Here is a 21,325-nt window from a genome sequence, read left to right as displayed (position 1 = left end):
GTGTTTTTAGTAGAGACGGGGTTTCACCATGTTGGCCAGGCTGGCCTCTAACTCTTGACCTCAAGTGATCCGCCTGCCTCAGCCTCCCACAGTGCCAAGATTACAGGCATGAGGCACCATGCCCCGCCAAGAAATCCCTTTTAAACTTGGTTCACTTCAGTTTTTCAAACTCATTTGGTCACAGAACCCCTTTTAAAAAACATTATCAATTAAGCACCTTTGGGAAAGATTTTTAGATGGAATTCTCAAATGAATATTACCATTTGAAACAGGACTGAATACTGTCTCAAGATTTTTACTTAAGGTGGGGGATCTGGTCCCCAAACCTGAACTATATAGTTCCTGAGATAACAATCGGGCCAGTTGAAAATAAGACCAAGCCACAGAGTATTTCTTTTTCTTTTTTTTTTTTTTTTTTGAGAAGGAGTCTTGCTCTGTCATCCAGGCTGGAGTGCAATGGCACAATCTCGGCTCACTGCTGCAACCTCTGCCTCCTGGGTTCAAGCAATTCTCTGCCTCAGCCTCCCGAATAGCTGGGATTACAGGTGCCCGCCACCACACCCGGCTTTTTTTGTATTTTTAGTAGAGATGGAGTTTGACCATTTTGGCCAGGCTAGTCTTAAACTCTTGACCTCGTGATCCACCCGCCTTGGACTCCCAAAGTGCTGGGATTACAGGGGTGAGCCACCGGGCCCGGCTGCCATGGAGTACTTTCAAGGTCTCTTTTCACTGTGACAGTCTATGATTTGGCTTCTCAGATGACATCACACAGTCTTGCTTCTGGGATAATCTAGACACAGGACAGAATTGCATAGTGGGGAGGGGAGTCAGACATCTGAAGACACATTTTCACGTTGGTACAAGTTGTACAAGTCTGGTTCTAGATCACTGTGTGAGTAGTCAGCAGTGAGCTCCCAAAGTTTCACTAGGAGAACCAAAGATCCAAGGAAAAATATGCAAAACAATTGTGTGTGTGGCTGTATGGATAGTCAAGCAGGAGCAAACTCTCATAGGTACACACATACACACATGCAGACACACACACACACAGAGTATCTACACTTAATGATCTAGGCATATGACCCTGGAAGCTAGTACAGTATAGTAAATACAAACAGAGGCTTTGGAGTCAAATGAACATTGGTTCACCTTTGCCACTTAGAAGCTGTGTGATCTTAGATAATTTACTTTCTTATCCAAGATCACACAGCTGTTTCCTCATCCATAAAATGGGGCTAATAATACCTACATCTCACAGAACTCCTGTAAGAATTATATTACTACATGCCAGGTGTTGTTCTGGGTAGTTTACACAAATTAATGTTCACAAGAATCCTATCAATATCCCTATTTTATAAATGATAAACCTGAGGCCCAGATAAGTTAAGAATTTGCCTGTTACACAGCTAGTAAATGATAAGGCAGAGATGTAGATACAGGCAGTCTAGCTCTTAATCACTAGACTATCCTGTCTAGCACAGTGCTGGATTAGCTTAGGCCTAAAATATTCCCTTAGCAGACACAGATACACATATCTATATATACGAACATCCTATACCTCCTCTTCCTCTCTGGTTTTTAAAATCTGATGTTTTGGTCATTAGTTTATTACATGGTGCCATTCAAATGGGCAACATGTGGACACCAGCTTCCCAAACACAAGGATCCTATGTGGCTGCTCAAGGAACAGAAGAACAAATTCAAGCCTGAGAAATGTTAGTTCATTCTGAATGATGACTCACAGCCACTATTTTCACAAACAGCCTGCTAATTAAACTTTCTTATGAACTCTGCTAACCAATTTTCCCAATGCATGGAGGAAAAATCATTCATTATAGACCGGAATCCAAAATCTAATATTAACAGCACAAGTAGGATCTGTGGCATTGTAATTTGATCAGCTTGAGCATTAATAACAGTTAGACACTGATGTCTAAGAGAGTTAATCAGCTTTTGTTGAGATGTACGTAGATAACTGAACAAAACATCTAGAAGGCAGACTAGGAAGGAAAGATAGCTTATCACAGGGGGTTTAAGTGTTTGTTTTACCCTCATAAATCCCCTGCTTACAATGTCCTTATAGGTGACCACAGTAATATCCTGAATTTACCAGCACATTAGCAAATCATCTGATCTCACAACATACAGAAAAGTGCGAAAAGTCAGTATTATCTCCATTTTATGCACAACAAACCGAGGCACAGAATGGCTTGATCCACCAAAAGTCCCATAGCTAGCCCGAGAACAAGAACTTAGTGGATCCTTCCACTTTATCATGTTACCACTCATAGAAGTGGCCTAATTAAAAAAAAAAAATCTCAGAAATTATCCTGACATATTCAACTATAGACCGTCCCCGACTTACAATGGTTGGATTTATGATGACTTCTTGACTTTACAATGGGTTTATCAGAGTATTAAATGCATTTTCAACTTACGATATTTTCAATTTATGATGGTGTATCAGGATATAATCCCATTGTAAATGGAGGAGCATCTTATTGAACTAAAGGCTTTCATTTACAATCTTCCAGAACCACTGAAATTGGTGTTAATTATTTCTGCAGCTATTCCTGAGGCTTACTGGAATACAACCTACAGCCGCATTCATGACTCAGGATGAAACAGCAAGAATGTGGGAAACCCTCTCTTGTGAAGGTCTCTCGTCCCAGCTGGCAGACGGACATGGGTATGCAGCCGGCTTGGCCACTTGCTTGCTGTGTGACCTTAGGCTAGTCATGTTAAACTTCAAGAACCTTGGTTTCCTTGTCTAAATAAGGGAGTCACCAATGTCTACCTACTGTAGATGTGGTCAGGATTAAATGAGATAAATATAAGGTGACATCTAACATCTGGCATCTAGCAGGTGCTTAGTAAATGTAAGTTTCCATTCTATTCTCCTGCCTTCTCAGATGCCATCTCTTACTTCCTACTTGGAATTACATAACCTAGGATTGAACCAGGAACAGACATCCACTTTCCCTCTCCTCCCCCTTTATCCATCTGTTGGCCCAGGGCTAACACCCTTGATGAGAAGTGGTTAGGAGTTATGAGATAGGAGCAACCCATTTATAGATTGCTCTCGTTTACAAAGTGCCTTCACATGTATCACCTGGTTTGAATTCACAAGTACCATCCAAAGAAGGTAAGGTTAAGATTTATCTTCTCTACTGTATATTGAGGAAATGGAGATCCAAAGGGATAACACGACTTACATAAGGTTTCAAATACATCTATCAAGTATGGGGGTGGGGAAGGCAAGGCAGGACTTTCAGTGAAGTCTGTCTCAATTCTGGTTAGTCTGATGCACTGGGTTTGGTATTTCTGACCAGAAAGTGTTTGGGGGATGTGTGTGTGTGTGTGTGCCTGTGTGTGCACACGCATGCCAGAAAAGTGTTTGGGGGATGTGTGTGTGTGCCGGGGTGTGTGGAGCTCTTGGGTAGTGCTGTCTCTCTCTCGTACTTAGAGGGTGATCTGTGTCCATTGACTGGTGAGGGGCACTGGTAAGAGCAAAGGTGGCTGAGGACTAGTTCCAGTTTCCATAGTTAGGACCAGGATATGAGAGTGACATTTGAGTTTCCTGTTTGTTGTCCAGCTCAGGGCTCTGCATAATGAGAAACCAGACAGAACTCACTGCAGAAACCCTCACCAGAAAGACGGAAGCTGAAAACTGAACTTCCTGCATGTCCAGCCTTGGGGTCTGAAGGGAGAGGAAAGACTGAAGTGACTCAGAAAGCAGTAATACCTCAGTAATACCTCAGTTCAGGGCAGCAGGCAAGGAAGGCCTGCTTCAGAACACATCCTCCATAGGGCACATTGTTTATACCTTATGTTAATAAAAACAAAAACTCCACTCAGGCAGCTTCTCTGTGTTACTGCCTGCCCTAGCCATAAAAAGCAAGTCAATCAATCCAAAATGGACCCAGGCAAGAAAGATGAGGAAAATTCCATGTATGTGATTTCAGGCTTTCTATCCAATCCCGCATTATAGTGGGCAAGTGTCTCTGCAATCAGAGGCCTGTCTCCAGAGAAAGGGCTACAGGGCCAGTGATGGGAGAGGGTGTGGGGTTGGGATTCTGGTAACCACTTGAGAAAGGAACCAAAGTTGTCACCATTCATTTCACTGATGTAAAGAAAACTCAAACTAGGTGGTCCATTTGAGTCATTTAACCACAATTAATTTACTAATTTTCCTCTGGTCTCCTTTTACCATTCTATCTCCATTTCCTTCTATTTTGTTTTTTAAAAAAATTGATGGCTATTTCAATTTTAGTTTTTTCCATACTATCGAATAAGTCAATGAAAATCCTTTTTGGATCAAAGTGACATGTCAAAAAACAAGAAGGCAGAAAGAGGAAGCAGGACAAACACACACACACACACACACACACACACACACACACACACACACACACACACACAAAATATAACAACAACAAACCAGGCAAAGAAAAGAGAGGAAGAAAGAGCAAGACAAATAAGAAGCCAAGTGCTCTTGATTCGTCAAAGGAAGTACTGAGTATAAAAGCCTCTGAAAACAAACACAAAGGGCAAATATCAGGGATTGCTAAGTATATATTTTATGCTTATACCACCAATAAAATTATTTAATCTGATTCCAGATGTTTGTGATGAGAAATTCCATTAGTGGCCATAGGAATTAGAGTTATTACCTTAGTTAGCTGTATCCACTTTGTGTTTATGAGGCCGTGTATCTCACCAGACATTCAACTACAAAATGAGGGACATGCAGAAAACTCAACTTAGAAATCCGCAAGAACTTTAAGTAGGTGGAAAGCAAGTCACTGAGCAAACGGGTACATCACCTCAGAGAGATAAATAATGATTCTCAGATCACAGACGCCATGGGAAGTCTGAAAGCTGTCGACTTCCTTCTGTGTTAGGTAGAGTTAGTTACTAGCAAAGTAGAAGGAATGCAGACCTCAGAATCAGACTTGGGTTCAAATATCAGCTCCACCACTTACTAACTGTGACCTTGGATAAATTATTTAACATCTCTGAGCTTCAGATATTTCACTGACACAAAAGTGGTATCCCCACTTACCCAACAGAGTAGTCCTGCCTGTTCTATTCATTATCTCTTGAAGATGTCTGTATTAGGCAGCTTGGGCTACCATAAGAAAATATCACAGACTGGGTGGCTTAAACAACAGAAATTTATTTTCTCACAGTTCTGGAGTCTGGAAATCCAAGATCAGGGTGCTAGCATGGTTGGGTTCTAGTGAAGGCTCTTTTTCTGGCTTGCAGATAGCTGCCTTCTTGCTTGTTTCATGCGTATGGAGAAAATTCCAGTCTCTCTTCTTCTTCTTATAAGGTCACTAATCCTATCAGATCAGGGATCTACCATTACGGCCTCATTTAACCTTAATTACTTCCGCAGAGGCCCTATCTCCAAAAACTATTACATTGGGGGTTAGAACTTCAACATAAGAATTTTGGGGGGACATAAACATTCATTCCATAACAACGTCTCTGAAGCTTGGCTCAGCTGCCTCCTCTGCATGGACTGGTCTCCTACAATCTAATCTCTACCAAATTCAGGGCCAAGTCGAAGGCTCGCTTTTCTTTGACACTTGCTTTGAGAATCAGTCTATTGTCATCTTTTTCTCCTTTGAACACCCATAACTGATGTTGTCTTCATTCAGCACAGACAGAGTGGTAAGGTAACAGAAAGACCATAGACTTTGCAGTCAGATGCCCTAACCCCACTCACCAGCTGACTAATTCTAGGTCTTGGGTTCTGCATCTGCAAAATGGGACTAAAATCACTGATCAGGCAAAACTGATACAAAGCTTTAATGAGATAACATCTATAATATGCCTAGCACTGTAGCTGACACACAGTAGGCATTCCATCAAACCTCCAACTTCATTGTATCATTATGAATCCTTTTTCACTATCCTTCCAATGACATTAATAGCCAGGACCAAGGAAAGGTAAGATTGGGCCTTGGTGAAGAACAAAACAAAACAACCTCCACTTCCCTCTTGCCCCCACCCACAAAACAGCAAAGGTAGATGTGTAGTTAATATGCATAATAAGCAGCCAGCTCCCCGTCACTTCCAGACTTTCATGAAGGGCTGTCATTTGTTCTGGTTTCCCTGGCTCATTGGTCCTGCAGCAACATATGGGCACAAACTATGTCTTATCCATTTTGACCTCCTCACAGACTGTGATACAGAATTTCAGAGAAGGGAAGGAAAAGGAATAATATCTATTTGGTCTGAGAGAGTAGACACTAAATAAATACTGTTGGTTGATTGAAAATGTTTTACAAATGTAAAAACCTTATACAAATATATGATCTCTATCTGAATTTTATCTTCTCTCCAAACTAGAAATATCTTCTCTTATCAAAGCTCAATTTTAGGACTGTAGAAAAAATGAAAAAGCAACTTAAAGATCTTTAGTTCTTACGAGGAATAAACACAGATACAGAGTTTATCAGTTAAGAGCAGTCAGAGAGATGGGGAATGGGGGCGAGGGGGCAGATTGAAAAAAGAAATCACCACTACTACACCTCACAGAAGACAAGAAGAAAATGAATTTCCCATTAACACATTTCAGAAAGCACTTTCCTCCTACCCTGAAGCTGATGAATTACATTTTTAGATAATGTGTGGAAATTTCAGTTTGACATTACCTTCCTCCTTAGTTCCTAGTCTCAATCAACCAGGCCATTCTACAGAGAAGGGAGGAGTGAGTGAGTGAATGTGTGGGGGTGTGTGTGTGTGTTGGGGGAAGAAGAGAAGGCTGCGTGAACGGGGAATTGGTCTTACGAACCAAACAGTCAGCTAAAGTACAGAAATAGAAAATTCTTAAAATACCCAGCCTGATTCACATCCTAGGTAAAAATCCTTTGAGACATCTCTCCTGGGATGTGAGAATACTTTCCTACGGTTATCTGAGTTCGGAAGCAGGGCAGAACTGTCTGATTTGGAAGGTAAGATGAGGGGGAACACAGCCAGGAGGCAAAAGGAAACCATACTTGGTCTGTAATCCTGACTACTGCCATCCTGGGAAAAAATTGTGTTGGAAGATGCATAATGTACCTGCACAAACCCTAAACCTCACAGCTCCACTCAACTGCCAACCTGCCCTAATTAGAAAGGATGGAAAGTCTCTGATTCCCCTTGATGAGTGTGTAAGAAGCACAATGATTACATGGTTTACTGTTTGCACTTCATGTTCTGACGTTCTTCAAGTTCCCCTTAATAAGGCAGACTCCAATTCTCCTGTTTTGTAACCCCATTAGGCTGCCAAATCTTCTCCATACCTAAAAATTTTCCACTCACCTCCAACAATAAGCAACCCCCTTCCAGAGTCAACAGATCAAAACTCTTATTCTTCTTTGTAGAATATGTATGACTGCAGGGAGGTGATAAATAAAATGACAGATGCAAGTCTGCCTGATTTTCCTCTGAAATCAGGAGATACATCACATCGTACTAAGCACATTTTCCAAATCAGCAGCAAAATATGCTGATAAATGCTACCATTTGCTGTACTCTTCCCATCACTAATGACTCTCCGTCTTATGTGCATGTAGAAAAGTTCATTTAGCTAATCAATATCTTGGGATTTTCTTGGATATGCCTAAATGAGGCTGGGTTTTTATTATGCTTAAATTGTAGGCAGCATCCATTTCAATACAGTGTTTGAACAATAAAGAAAAAGCGAATATATTGAAGAGTATTTCATGAAAAGAGAATATCAGAAGTGAAAAAACCACTCCAAGTCTAGTCTTCTTTGTTTAGCTAAGCAGTGACCTGTTTAATACCAAAAATTTATCTTTTTAATGCACGGTGTGCTATTTTCCAAAACAAAAGATTCTGAGCTCTAATTATGTTTTCCCTGTATTCAAAAATTTCATTCCCTAGGTATACAAGCTGAGTTGGTTTGTAAAGGGGAGGAGTCAGTTTAGTATTTTGGGGGAAACTGCCAGAGATAAAGTATAAATTTGACAATTCACAATTAGACAGTGCTGGGTTCAAGTACCAGCTCCCTTAACTTGGAAGCTAAGTCACGTTGGCAAGTAATTCAACTGCTCCTAATTTCAAATTTCTGCATCTGTAAAATGGCCATCTTGAGGATTATGTGAGACTCCGTCTACTGATCTCAGCACAATGCTTGGCACATAGTAAGTACTCAAAAGCATTGGCCATTACGATTCTCCAAGATAGCTTGATTTATTATTTAAATAAGCTACTATATTTAAAGCATTATTATAGTGCCCAGTAAACACATTAAGGCACACACAAAAAATAAACACTGCTGCAGTTATTCTTATATGTCTGCTGGGTGTTGTAAGAAATTATGCCAATAAACTCACCTTGGGGCTGAATTCACATTTTGGGAGTGAGTTCAAGGAATTTTTATATCTTAGGCTTTTTCAGAGCCTTTTATTGTTCATACAGTTATCTCAGAAGTAAAATTCAACCAAATTCCCATAGTGTTCCTACAAGTCCAGTACATGAAAGTATTTAAGGTACATTAAAACAATCCAGAACCCTCACTCCCCTCTCCTCTTCAACCCAATAGACTGTACTCTGTCATGACTCAAAGCCTAGATACTGTAATAGATACTGTGGCCACTGCTGTGGTCCATTTCCCACATCTCACCTACTGAGAGAGACACACACAGGATTGTTAGCACTTTCAGAAATTCAAGAAAGAACACAAGTTACCCAGTGTTACTGCATCAAAACTGAGCTGGTTCCTTTAATTAGAGTTGTAAATTCAGATACAAAGGCAGCAGCAAAATATTCACCCTCTTGCCCACAGTAGTGAAGGTTATTTATTTGGCCTTATTCTTTTTCCACTAAATGATATTAATTAAACCAAAGCGATGTATTATAAAGGAAGAAATGAAGACATGGATTGGAAGTGGTGTTTAGGAAATGTTGTCTTTGTCCATTGGGGTACAACTCTAACTGACTTAATTTTTTGGTATGCTTAACTTCATTTGACCATGCTGCTTCATATTAGACCACTGCTTCCAAAGAGACATGTTCCAGCACTACTTCTTTTGTCCAAAGCACAGAGGAATAAAAAATGCTTTTGTTCTTTGACCAAAATTTTAGCTCCATTCCTTTGCCTATCTTTCCTCTACCTAAATCCTTACCCTATCTTTTAAACTTTCCCCAACAGCTCTAGCTAACACCAACCTCACCTCTTCCAACCACCTATAGCACTTACGTATTAATAGCATGTTCCATATACTTGTCTCTTAATAGATTCAGTTTTGTTATTGATAATGTTCAGTTTGGTCTGTCCTGTCCTCAAAAACTCCCCTTCAGAGCTCACACTCACCTGAAATGAATAGAAAACTACTCTTAAAAAGTACACTGTGGCCAGGCACAGTGGCTCATGCCTGTAATCTCAGCACACTGGGAGGCCGAGGCAGGCAGATCACAAGGTCAGGAGTTTGAGACCAGCCTGGCCAAAATGGTGAAACCCTGTCTCTACTAAAAATACAAAAATTAGCCAGGCGTGGTGGCGGATGCCTGTAGTCCCAGTTACTTAGGAGGCTGAGGCAGGAGAATCACTTGAACCCAGGAGGTGGAGGTTGCAGTGAGCTGAGATCGCACCACTGCACTCCAGCCTGGGCAACAGAGTGAGACTTCATCTCACAAAAAAAAAGGACACTGCATGGATACACAGAGAGTGACACGAAGTAAAAATATAATTCTTTTTTTTATCACTGTGATGCAAATAATCACACAATGTAAATAGGCAGGTCAAAATTGTTTGTTGTCTTACACTGATTTCTTTTTTCTTTTTTTGTTTTTTGAGACAGAGTTTCATACTTGTCACCCAGGCTGGAGCGCAATCTCAGCTCAATGCAACCTCCGCCTCCCAGGTTCAAGCAATTCTCCTGCCTCAGCCTCCCAAGTAGCTGGGATTACAGGCGCCCACCACCACGCCTAGCTAATTTTTGTATTTTTAGTAGAGATGGGGTTTCACCATGTTGGCCAGGCTGGTCTTAAACTCCTGACCTCAAGTGACCCACCTGCCTTGGCCTCCCGAACTGCTGGGATTCCAGGCGTGAGTCACTGCACCCGGCCTAATTTCTTTCTAGAGATTTTTCCTTTTTTTTCCTTTCCTTATTTGTTTTGGGGTGGTAACAAGATAAACACTTATAAAAATGCAAAAAAGGCAAAGAAATAATAATAATAATTCAGCTCTGCTGGTTTCAAGACACACCCTGAGCCATTTAACCTTGCCTTGGTCAAGCCACATGTTTTCTCCCCTAAAATACTGATCACATAGGAACTTGGATTCAGTAAGGCAATCTCAATGTTTACAAAACAAAAACAAAACCAAAATGGTAACAAAACAAAAAAATAAGAAACTAAATCAACTCCTTGGAGTCCATGGGAATAATATAATTTCTACCAGGTATTTGGTGTTCTTTGCCTGAGTTTCTAGGTTGCATGAACTCTGTGAGTCACATGCCACTTCCTTTTTTTTCCCCAGCAGCAGAGTCTGCAGGTAGATGAAGAAGAAAAGCTAAAGACTTAGCTTCCAATGCCATCATGTGTCACGGCTGTACACAAAAGCAACTCAGGATATGCCTTTCTTCTCCCTGGTACCTGGATTATTCTGATAAGTGTCCTTTCCCAATTGGAAAAAGAAAAATGTAATGTCTCTGAGAAGATAAGTAACAGAGATGTCCAAAAGCAAGGTATCTTAAAACTGGCATTTTCAGTAAATTTGGTTCTACTCTGAAGGAAGACAAAGGCTGAGTTATATCCCCAGAGGATGATAAATATTGTTATCTTTGCCTCCCTTTATACACATGAGTCTTGTTTAAAGCCATGGTGCATTAGATAGACTCTCCAGAGGGTGCCCAGCAACCTCTGCTCAGCAGAACACAATGTTGCATTGGGTTATGAAGTGGGGTTAGGCAGGGTCTTTACCCTGTACATGCCTCCAAATAAAATCATGCTTTTGGAAACTAGGGGTGACTCCCAGCTCCACCACCTGCTAATAACTGTGCTGCCTGGGGAAATCACTAAGCTTCAGTTTCCTCATCTAAGAAAATGGAGGCTGTTCTCCGTGTTAAATGAAATAGGGTATGTCCAGCGCTTAGCAAGTATCTAGCACAGAGGAAGTGCTTGATAAATGGTGATGTTTATGTCCTCAGCACATAACACTTAAGTCCACGCCCAAATTTCTTCTATCTGTTCTCAAATGGAGAATTCATTGACAATTCACAGCCAGGAATGAATCTAGCCTGCTGGTAAGGCTATCAACAGAGTCACTTCCTCTCTCTGTAAAGAGATTTTAACATTGCAGAAGCCAGAACCTTCTAAGGGAATCCATTACATTCTCTTAGGGAGTGGTTGGGGCTGGAAAATCTTAATCTTGAATTCTTATCTCTTTGCCACCTCCCACCCCCCAATCCTCCCACTGGATATTTAGAACTCCTTGTAAACTTCACAGGATCGAGATGCATTGAGATCTGTAGGAGGTGTTGGAGGAAAAGGGGGGACTAGGATGTTAAAAATCAGGGCAACAAAAATACCCATGATGTCATTTACCCTGACTTCTGAACCACCAGCTGCAGCCTCTCCACTTGCCTGGTGTGATATACCTCACCTCTTCCAGCCTGCATCGTGACCTAACCCCAAATGCTGGCCTCGGGGAGGTCCTCCGCTAGAGCAATTCCCACTCCTTCCCCATTTCCCCACAGCCCTATCTCTCCCTCCTTCTCTGACTTTTAGCATAGCCAATTAAACCTGAACAACGGGTGGATGGAGGAAATATGCTGCATCTATGGAATGGTACAGCAGGGACTAGTTTCACTGTTAATTTAAAATGCTAGAATTAATTAGGTAGTGTAAATGAAGAATTTAATAAGCACTCTTTACAACCACAAGTTGTACTTTTATTAAACACTGCTACCAAATGAGGGCAAATATCTCTGGTCTCTCTATATATTTCCCTGCCTCATTCCCATAAGCTCTCTACAAATAAAAATTTTTGGGGCCTGAATTTAAGAAGAATGCATAATTATAAATTTATGCCTGAATTGTATTTCTGCTTTCAACCCCATAAGCTTCTTCTTTAAGCTCAGATGCTACTGTATGTCTCTGCTTGTGCTGGAGAGGGTGCTAAACAAACCAAAGTTGACAATTTTGGTTTTGTATACCAAATTAAAGGCTGTCTTCGAAGCTGTCACTCCTATTCAAATCCACTCGGTGAACTACCAAATTAGCATTCTTTCAGTAAAGGAATCTGCTTGTTTAAACATGTGTCTTTAGAAAACAAGGAACAACACCATGAATCAGTACTTCTCAAAAATCTCACTACAGTTCTGAAGGAATTCTGAAAAGGTGATTAATAATATTCACTAATATAGCTGGCAGAGTCTGTATTTTGAAGGTAAGGCTATACTAAAAAAACATTTTCTATATAGGAGTAGGAGGAAGAATCATATGGTTAACTGGTTTTAATTTGGTTTGAATTATCATCCTATTATATAAAGATTATTCAGGAATCTAAATATTGGCTTTCTGAACGTATGGGAAATTCTGTTTAAGGATAGATGTTCCAGTGCTCTGGTACAAGATCATCAAAGCCTGGCCCTATTTGGAGAACTTGATAGATATTTTTTTTTCTGTTCTGGCCACTTTCCTTGAAGCATACTAGCTGTACTTATAATAATAGATTTATTTACTGAGGGACCACTATGCAGTAGCCATTGTGCTAGATGCAATATATCTAGTCTCTCATTTAATCCTCACAATAAGCCCTTTGAGACAAGCATTATCTTCCAGTTTTTCAAATAAGAAAATTATGTCTGGAGTGTTATGTGACTTGTATTTTGGAAAGTAGGAGTGGTATTTAAGTTTTATGATTTTGCAAACTACTTAATTTATAAGGGGAACAGATTTACATGTGAATTATGAGAACAGACGAATGTATATATTTACATGCACACATATAGAATGTATTCTTTGATTTAAAATAAAGATGATGTATATCCCTATTTTAATGATGCAGCTTCCTTTTAAAAAAAAACTCTAGGACAGTTGCTGATTAATTAAACTGTCTAGAGAAAGGGAAACAAAAGTCAATACTCAAAACTGACAAGTATTCAAAGTTGGATATGAATGATTTCAGGAGTGGAGTATCAGAGAGTAGCAGCTTCACTGCCATCATTATGTAGCCTAATATATTTCTAAGAAAATATTCTCACTGCCAGTAAGATTATAGGGAAACTTTCCCCCAAAGAATTATAGTGTCAGTGTCTGGCAAACATTTGGTTCTCAATGAACAGTTGTCAATTAGGAGAAAATCAGAACCTAAAAATCTCATGTACTGAAGTTGTATAGGGTGTTGATTCACTTTCAGGTAAAAATTCCCTCACTTCTCAAAGAGTATCATCAAAACGAACAGACAGATGAAATAAAACAAAATACCTCAAATGCAGATCTTCATTAAGCATCTCCCTCCTACTGCAGAGTAGTTGTATTCCAGAATAATCTGCTATCCTTAGGGCCTGTTTCTCCCCAGGGACAAGGGCAGTTGTGTCAACCGTCCACACATCCACAGTGGCCCCCTTTAAAACACTTGTTTCAGGCACATGGAAGAACATTGGGCACACACGAAACAAATATTGAGAGGAGAAGAATACATGAACAAAAACTAGTGTGTAGTGTAGGGAGGGCAGAGTTGTGGGACTGGAAACTATAGAACAAAGGGAAGGAATGGCTGATTAAGAATAAAAGGAGACAAAATCAAAGGATCATTTTACATGAAGATGAAGATGTACCAAAATCTTCATCTGCTCCCCAGTAGTACCAATCTACGATAAGGTCTTATGTGGTGTATGTAGTGTGAGTTTATGACTGTGTATCCATGTCATCTTGCATGCAGGGTATATGATATAGACATTCAGGTGCACCATCACACATGTGCATTTCTGCTAAGATCTGCACATCTAATGGAACAACATAGCTTCAAATCCTGTGCATACCTGTAATTTTGTCTCTCACAAGTTTGCAGGATTCTATTTCACCAATGCTCCCAAAGAGACTCCTGAATTCTTCTTGGGTCATATTCTGGGGTAGATAGTTGACGATGAGGTTGGTTTTGCTGTCATCTGTGGTTGCCCCTGTTTGCATGGGAGAAGGACAGTTTCTGTTGTTGCTGGAGGGTCCATTGCTTGTATTGGATGTCGGACCATTTGACACCTGAGGCTCCATGGTGCTAATTATCTAAATAAAAATAAAAACAATTGAAAAAGCCTTTTGAAATGTCAGACACAATTACCTTAAAGTCTCTTTTAAAAGTTTATTTATTTTTTTGAAAAGAAAGAGAAGAAGATAAAGCAAGATGGAGCAAGAGACTGGGTTGTGAACACAGCCAATTTAGAAGCATGTTTTTAACCAAAATGTTAAACTCCCCTTTCTATTTTTAGGCCAGCCCATAGATTTTGAACACAGACTAGAATGCAGTAGGAACTCTCCCATTATTTTGTTAATGAAAAGCTAATTCCTGTTTTCATTACACAATCACTCTCAGAAATGTATACTTAAGCCACACCAAATTATAATTAAAATGTAAAGTAATAATCATGATTAAAATTATAGTTCCATTAAAGCTGAAAAAGCTAAATATAGAGGACTACACTCACAAGATCAAATACAGTACCTGTTTATTAACTATCTCATAAAATAAAATGACATTAAATTAAGTGGGGTTGTTCAACATGGGAAGGGTTTAAATTTTCACTGATGCTTAATCACTGATCAAATTTTAGATTTTACAGGTACATGCTAGGGAGCTGCAAAGTCATCTAATGTCTTTTTTTTTTTTTTAATCTAGCCATTCTGTTATTGTTTCTCCCAGACTTCTAATAAAACAAAAAACATGGAGGCAAACTTTTCTCTAGGTCTCCACGTTAGGTCCAACACCACCTGAGGCTGTCCACTCACATATTACTCAAAAAGGACTTTCTCTTGATTAAAATATTTAATTAAACAAAGATTTCTGGCTGGTGTGAATGTTCCAGGTAGCATGCATGAGAATAAAGAAATGAATGAATCCCTATCCTCAGGGAGCTTATAGTCTATAGAGGACACAGACAGGAAAACAGCTGGTGTAGGGCAATGATCATGCAATACAGAAGCAATTACTTCTGCTTACAGGATAGGGAGATTCAGGGACAGTTCTGAGAAAATGCTAGAATAGGGTTTTATATGAAAAATGAGTTTAAGCTCATGAAGTCAGGTCATGAAGATGCCCTGTATGGGATGACAAACATGGAGAATTGCAAAATTGCAGAGCCAGAAGGCACTTGAGGGACCAAAATCTAGCTCAACACTCACATTCGAGATGAAGCCCAGAGATGTCCAGTTACTTCTCTGTTATCATGGAAAAATGGGGGCAAAGTCCAGGCCTGCACCCGGATTTCCTGGCCCCAAACGCAGCCCATAATTCACAACTTTCCATTTTGTCTTACACCGTCCTCTATTTGTCCATCATAAAATGGCTTCCATCTCCTCAGAAACTGATCATCAACTCCTTGGAAATGAAATCATGCTCTGCCACTTACTAGCTGTGTGACCTTGGCAAGGGACTTAAACCCTAAGAGTCTTCATTTTCCTCATTTGAAAAATGGGAACAATGCCACCTGTAGGGCAGAGCGGTAAGAACCGATCCAGTGATATGACTTATGTAAAGCACCAGAACAGTGGTGGCCACATAACCACAATCACTGATGCTTATTAGTTCCTCTGCCAATCATCCAATGTGACTTCTCTCACTGTCTTCTCACAAGAAGGCAATGAAGCATATTCTAATATTCTCTACATCTTATAGATGAGGAAACCAAGGCATAGCAGACATCTGATAACTAGTAGCTTCCATTATTATTACCATTTGCCTGCTCAGAGGATTTGGGGGGGAAGCATTTTCATTTACTATAACATACATGTAATAAAGTGTATAAATCTTAAGGGTACAACACAAAGAATGTTTACAAAGTGAACACAATTCACAACTGGGTAACTACCTTTCAGATCACAATACAGAACATGACTGGCACCCCAAATGCCTTTTTCAGGTTCTCACCCCTGTCATTTACCTCACCACTCAAAGGTAACCACTATTCTGAATTCTAGTCCACAGATTTGTTTTACCTATTTTTTTTACCTTTATGTACATGGACTCATACAACACATACTCTTTTGTGCCTTTTCACACATGTATGGAGTGTCATCTGCTCTGTTACATGTAACAATGCATTGTTCTTCCCACTGCTATAGCAATTTCCATTGTGTGGAAATATTACATTTTATTTATCTGTTGATGAACATTTGGATTGTTTCTAATTTTGAACTACTATAGATAATGCTGCTATGAGCACTATGTACAAAATTTTGGTACAAAAATGTACAAATTTCTATTGGGGATAGTCCTAGGATTCTATTTTTGGGATCATAGGGTGTATGTATATTTAGCTTCAGTAGATACTGCCAACAGTATTTCAAAGTGGCTGTATCCATTTATATTCCCACCAGCAGAGTATGAAAGTTCCAGTTGCTCCACATCCTCATCAATGTTCAGAGATTATTTTTTGTTTTTGTTTTTGTTTATTTTCTCATCTGAAGCAGAGTGGTATAGTAAAAATGGAATGAGTGTTTGAGTCAAGACAACAGGTGATTTAAAATCTGAGTTCTAGGCAAGGTGCAGTGGCTCACACTTGTAATCCCAACACTTTGGGAGGCCAAGGTGGGCAGATCACCTGAGGTCAGGAGTTCAAGACCAGCCTGACCAACATGGAGAAACCCAGTCTCTACTGAAAATACAAAATTAGCTGTGTATGTGTGGTGGTGCATGCCTGTAATCCCAGCTACTCGGGTGGCTGAGGCAGGAGAATCACTTGAACCTGAGAGGTAGAGGGTGCAGTGAGCCAAGATTGTGCTGCTGCACTCTAGCCTGGGCAACAGGAGTGAAACTCTGTCTCAAAAAACAAACAAACAAACAAAAACTTAGTTTTACCACTTATTAGCTGTGTGATCTGAGGCAGGTTACTTCAATACTCTGAGCCTCAGCTTCCTCTTCAGCAAAATTGGAATAAAAAGCTTGCTATGCAGGGTTATCTTCAGGATGAGAGATAATGTACATTAAATGTCTAAAATACAAAGGGCCCAGAGGCATCATAACGATTATTCCTCATCATGCCCCACGTAGGTGAGTGTTACTCTAATTCTTTCATCTTCTGACGGTTACAAATGATAAATGAAACAAAAAGGAAAACATGGCTCAAGAAGAGCCAAGGAAATAAAGCAGACTGAGAAAGATGGGGGGCATCTAAGATTCTTTACCATCATGTAAGTAATTTAAGTGGCTCCACTTCTCCCATCACCAGAATTTTCTTCTTGGCTTCAGGTCAACTTTAGGATTCTAGAAGGCTGGTCCAGACAGCAAGGAGAAAGCAAAAAGCTTCTGAGAAGATTCTTAAATCAAGCTCCCCTCAGGACTGATAGAAGTTGTACCCAGCAAAGCTTATTCAGCCACTTTGCCTTCGAGGCAAGGGTCCAGGAAAAGAATCAGGGAGATGGTCCCCAGGGAAGGAGGCATGCTAAAGGGATGGCATTACAGAGCATCAGCACAACTCCTGGCTAGGAGGCAGGTTTCAGCTCTGCCAAGCTGTGGGGCCTTCTGGGTCTTTGCAGTGCTTCCATTTGCTGTGTTGTCTCACTGCTTCACTGAGTCAGGTGTCCAGGCAACAAACATAAGAAGCACTGCCAACTCGATAATGAACATGAAAATCAGAATTTATCCATTCAGGAGGCCCGACTACTACATTTGATTTAATGGCAAAAACCCCCCAGCCCCACAATCTTTAGAAACCCTTCTCTATTCTCTACCTTTTTCAGGTTACTCTTCTTTCAGCTCCCCGACAAACACCTAGAAAATATCCCACACTAAGGCAGCTTATTTGGTGCTAGTGATGGAGTATGTGGAAGAATTTCATGCTGAGATTCTGTGGGACCAAAACTCATAAAGGTCACCTGACAGTCAGGTTCATCTTTCGTTTTCAGACACGTGGTGAAAGCCAGAACTTGTCCACGTGAACATCTCACAGATCCACCTCCTCCAGGAAGGCCTATGAAGTAACAAGCTTGCAGCAAAGTAATTTCAGTCCCCCCATCAGCTTTGTGGCCTTCCTTGCATTCTATGTGGATTTCCTAAGTTATGTTGACTCCAGGAGGTGAGTCCTATCTGTAGATTAGACAGCCCAACTGGTCCCAACTAGCTTCTAAAAGGAGCCATGAGATACAATGTTCACTACTGAGCTGCTTCAGCTGACCACATCTATAAATTAGGTCAAGTCATTCTCATCCAATGCAGATGGAGCTCTCTTTGCTCTGCATCTACTACACAGTTATCCTTTTGTGTATCCAGAAGGAACTGATGAAAACACACAAATGGACACATACAAAGAGAGTCTTCTCAATAAAAATGTACTGTCTGAAAGCTGAGAAACATTTGCAAATGTGTTAATATACATCCTATAATAAAACCCCTCACAGGTCTTAATGATGCATCTTAGGATGCAACACAGCCTGAAAAAAAAATTAGAAATGTAAAATATCAGAATCAAATCTGACACGTGAATGAACCAAGAGGATTTTAAAACATTACCTGGAAAATAAGAGAAGTTGCCAAGATGTAAAGATATTAAATGCACGAATATGAAACTACAGCATTTTAAGGTTACGTGATAGATCTCAAAGACAGGACACCTGTTCTCTCTGCTTGGGAAACAGAGGGACAGAACAGGAGTAGAAAAGATGTGTGTTGGTAGAAAGCACATCCTCCAGTAAGTACAGAGGCTGGCTGGGCAAAATCAGAACACTTGCTTCCTCAGGCTAACGCCTTTGATATTCTAACAGCACAATTTTCATTGCAAATAAATATATCAGTTACTCAAGAGTGCATATGTACTTTAATGAAACATTCTGTGTGGGTCTCACAGCCAACTTTGTAGCTGACCAGGTTCCAAACCCCTGACTTGCCCTCCTTTCCTCATTTGAATAGCAATTAAGAACAGAATTACAGTCAGCATCCAGGATAGATCATTGAGGAGGTTCAGTTGACTTCAAACTCTAATGGTTGTACAAAGCACTACATTAAATCTTTTATGTTTCTGTGATATATTTTAAGAAACATTATACGGGCAGAAAATTTCAGGGATAAACTATTAGAGCGGTGCACAATAACGTAGGCACTCAAATCCTGTCATTGTAAATGTCGATGGTTTGAATGACTAATTACTCACACTCAACGCATTAACCTCACCCCTCCCACCACTCTTTTCTGCAAAATATACAACAAAAGCAAGAGGGAAAGCTTCAGATGTGCAGCTGCTGGATCATCACCAGGGTCGTTTATATCTGCAGAGGGGAGGTAAGGAGCAGAGGCTCAGCCAGCCTCCTGCTCCGGGAAAATAAAAAGCCACCCCTCTGTTCCCTTCTGGCACCTCTCTCAACACAATCCAGGCTCCTTTTGTCTACCCAAGTTACCTGTAACACTACTTCCTGGATATGTCAGTTCATACGCACATTTAAAAAGGGTTTACTTCCACTACGGCTAGATCTGGGTATGTTAGATAAACAGAGATGGAGCCGAGATCTGTGCTGAACTCTGGGGATACAGAGATAACAAAGACAAAGAGCAGACCCTTCTTGAGTTCACAGTGTGGATGTGCAACAGATACCAGAGAACATTAGGGTCCATGAAGCCCAACCCTGTAATTTTAAAGTGGAGGACCAGAATGTACTTCAACAGACGTGTGGAGACATGTCTACCTCCATAGTTTTCTGAGTATAGAACTTTACAGTTCATTAAAATTCATGACCTGAACTGTGAGGTCCACAGCACAGAGATCACATCTGTTTTGTTTATTACAGCATTCCTGAATGTAGAATAAAGGCTAACAATTGGTAGGTCCCAGATAAAGGACTGTAGAATGAATGAAAGTCCTTACATGTCCATTAGCTTACTGGATCTCTCAAACAACCCTGTGAAGTACAAGCCAATAAAGTACTAATATCATCCCCATTTTACAGATAACAAAAGAACAGGACAGGTAAGCAAGCAGTCACCTACTAAGCACCTATTATATGCCAGGCATACACTTAAATATTATTTCAAATGCAGATTTTTTTTCAATTTTTAAAATTGTGGTAAAATACACATAACAAAATTTGCCAACTAAATCGTTTTAAAGTGTACAGTTCAGTGGTATTAAGTACATTCATATTGCTTTGCAGCCATCACCAGAATTCTTGTCATCTTGTAAGTCTGAAACTCTATACCCATTAAACAATACCTCCCCATTCCCCTACTTTCCCCAGCTCCTGGCAACTACCATTCTACTTTCCATCTCTATGTCAAATGCAGATTTTAAGAAGCACTCGTTAGCGGGGCGTGGTGGCTCATGCCTGTAATCCCAGCACTTTGGGAGGCCGAGGTAGGAGGATCACCTGAGATCAGGAGTTTCAGACCAACCTGGCCAACATGGAGAAACCCTATCTCTACTAAAAATACAAAAATTAGCCAGGCATGATGGCAGGTGCCTGTGCCTGTAATCCCAGCAACTTGGGAGGCTAAGGCGGGAGAATCACTTGAACCTGGAAGGCAGTGGTTGCAGTGAGCCGAGATCACGCCACTGCACTCCAGCCTGGGTGACAGAGCGAGACTCCACCTCAAAAAAAAAAAAAAAAAAAAAAAGCACTCATTCAAGCAGGAGGGTTAAACCTTTGGCTGGCATGGGTCTACTACTGAATGCTTTGGCCCTATATCCTCAGAAAATCTATTGAATGCCTTGGCCCTATATCCTCAGAAAAATGTACACTCAAACAGCATTTTATGTTCACTAAAGCCAATCTATTATCTCCAGATTGAAAGTTCCCAAATTGTTCCTGCCCATTCGAACCTGCAGCATTTTTGGAGCACCTCTGTGTAGACTAGCACTCTTTCACTTCTTGATAGGAAAGTTTAGAAAACGGCCTTACACCAGCCCTTCCACTGACCTACCCTCTGCCCACTACCTACCTCACACCAAGGTGGCTGAGAACTGTTAATTAAGCATGTTGGCAGCATATAGTGTCTATCATCTTCACTCGGCCCCTCCACACTTTTATCTCAGCCCTATTTAATGAGTCAAAAGGAAAAGAATAGAACCTGGTGGTTCAGGGCAGCCTTTGCTCTTACTGGTATAAAAAGGACTCAATGAGATAATGTACATGGAGCACTCAGCACTATTCCTGGCATGGT

General features: G+C 40.4%; 1 protein-coding gene across 12 annotated transcripts in view; it reads right to left on the bottom strand.

Annotated features, from left to right (window-relative positions):
- ELAVL4 (ELAV like RNA binding protein 4) overlaps positions 1-21,325 on the bottom strand; it is a 161,968-nt gene that overhangs the window by 45,402 nt on the left and 95,241 nt on the right. For 10 of the 12 annotated variants that reach the window (XM_058442790.1, XM_032160797.2, XM_032160803.2 and 7 more), the window contains exon 2: positions 14,010-14,250. In XM_058442790.1, the coding sequence (XP_058298773.1) occupies positions 14,010-14,250 (241 nt within the window). Of the gene's footprint in view, positions 1-14,009; positions 14,251-17,364; positions 17,452-21,325 lie in introns of all 12 variants that reach the window. The other 2 variants (XM_032160799.2, XM_032160800.2) reach the window with 1 other exon arrangement.

The sequence above is a fragment of the Hylobates moloch genome, unplaced genomic scaffold (assembly GCF_009828535.3).
Source record: "Hylobates moloch isolate HMO894 unplaced genomic scaffold, HMol_V3 SCAFFOLD_8, whole genome shotgun sequence".
NCBI lineage: Eukaryota > Metazoa > Chordata > Mammalia > Primates > Hylobatidae > Hylobates > Hylobates moloch.
This window is presented reverse-complemented; position numbering and strand designations above follow the sequence as displayed.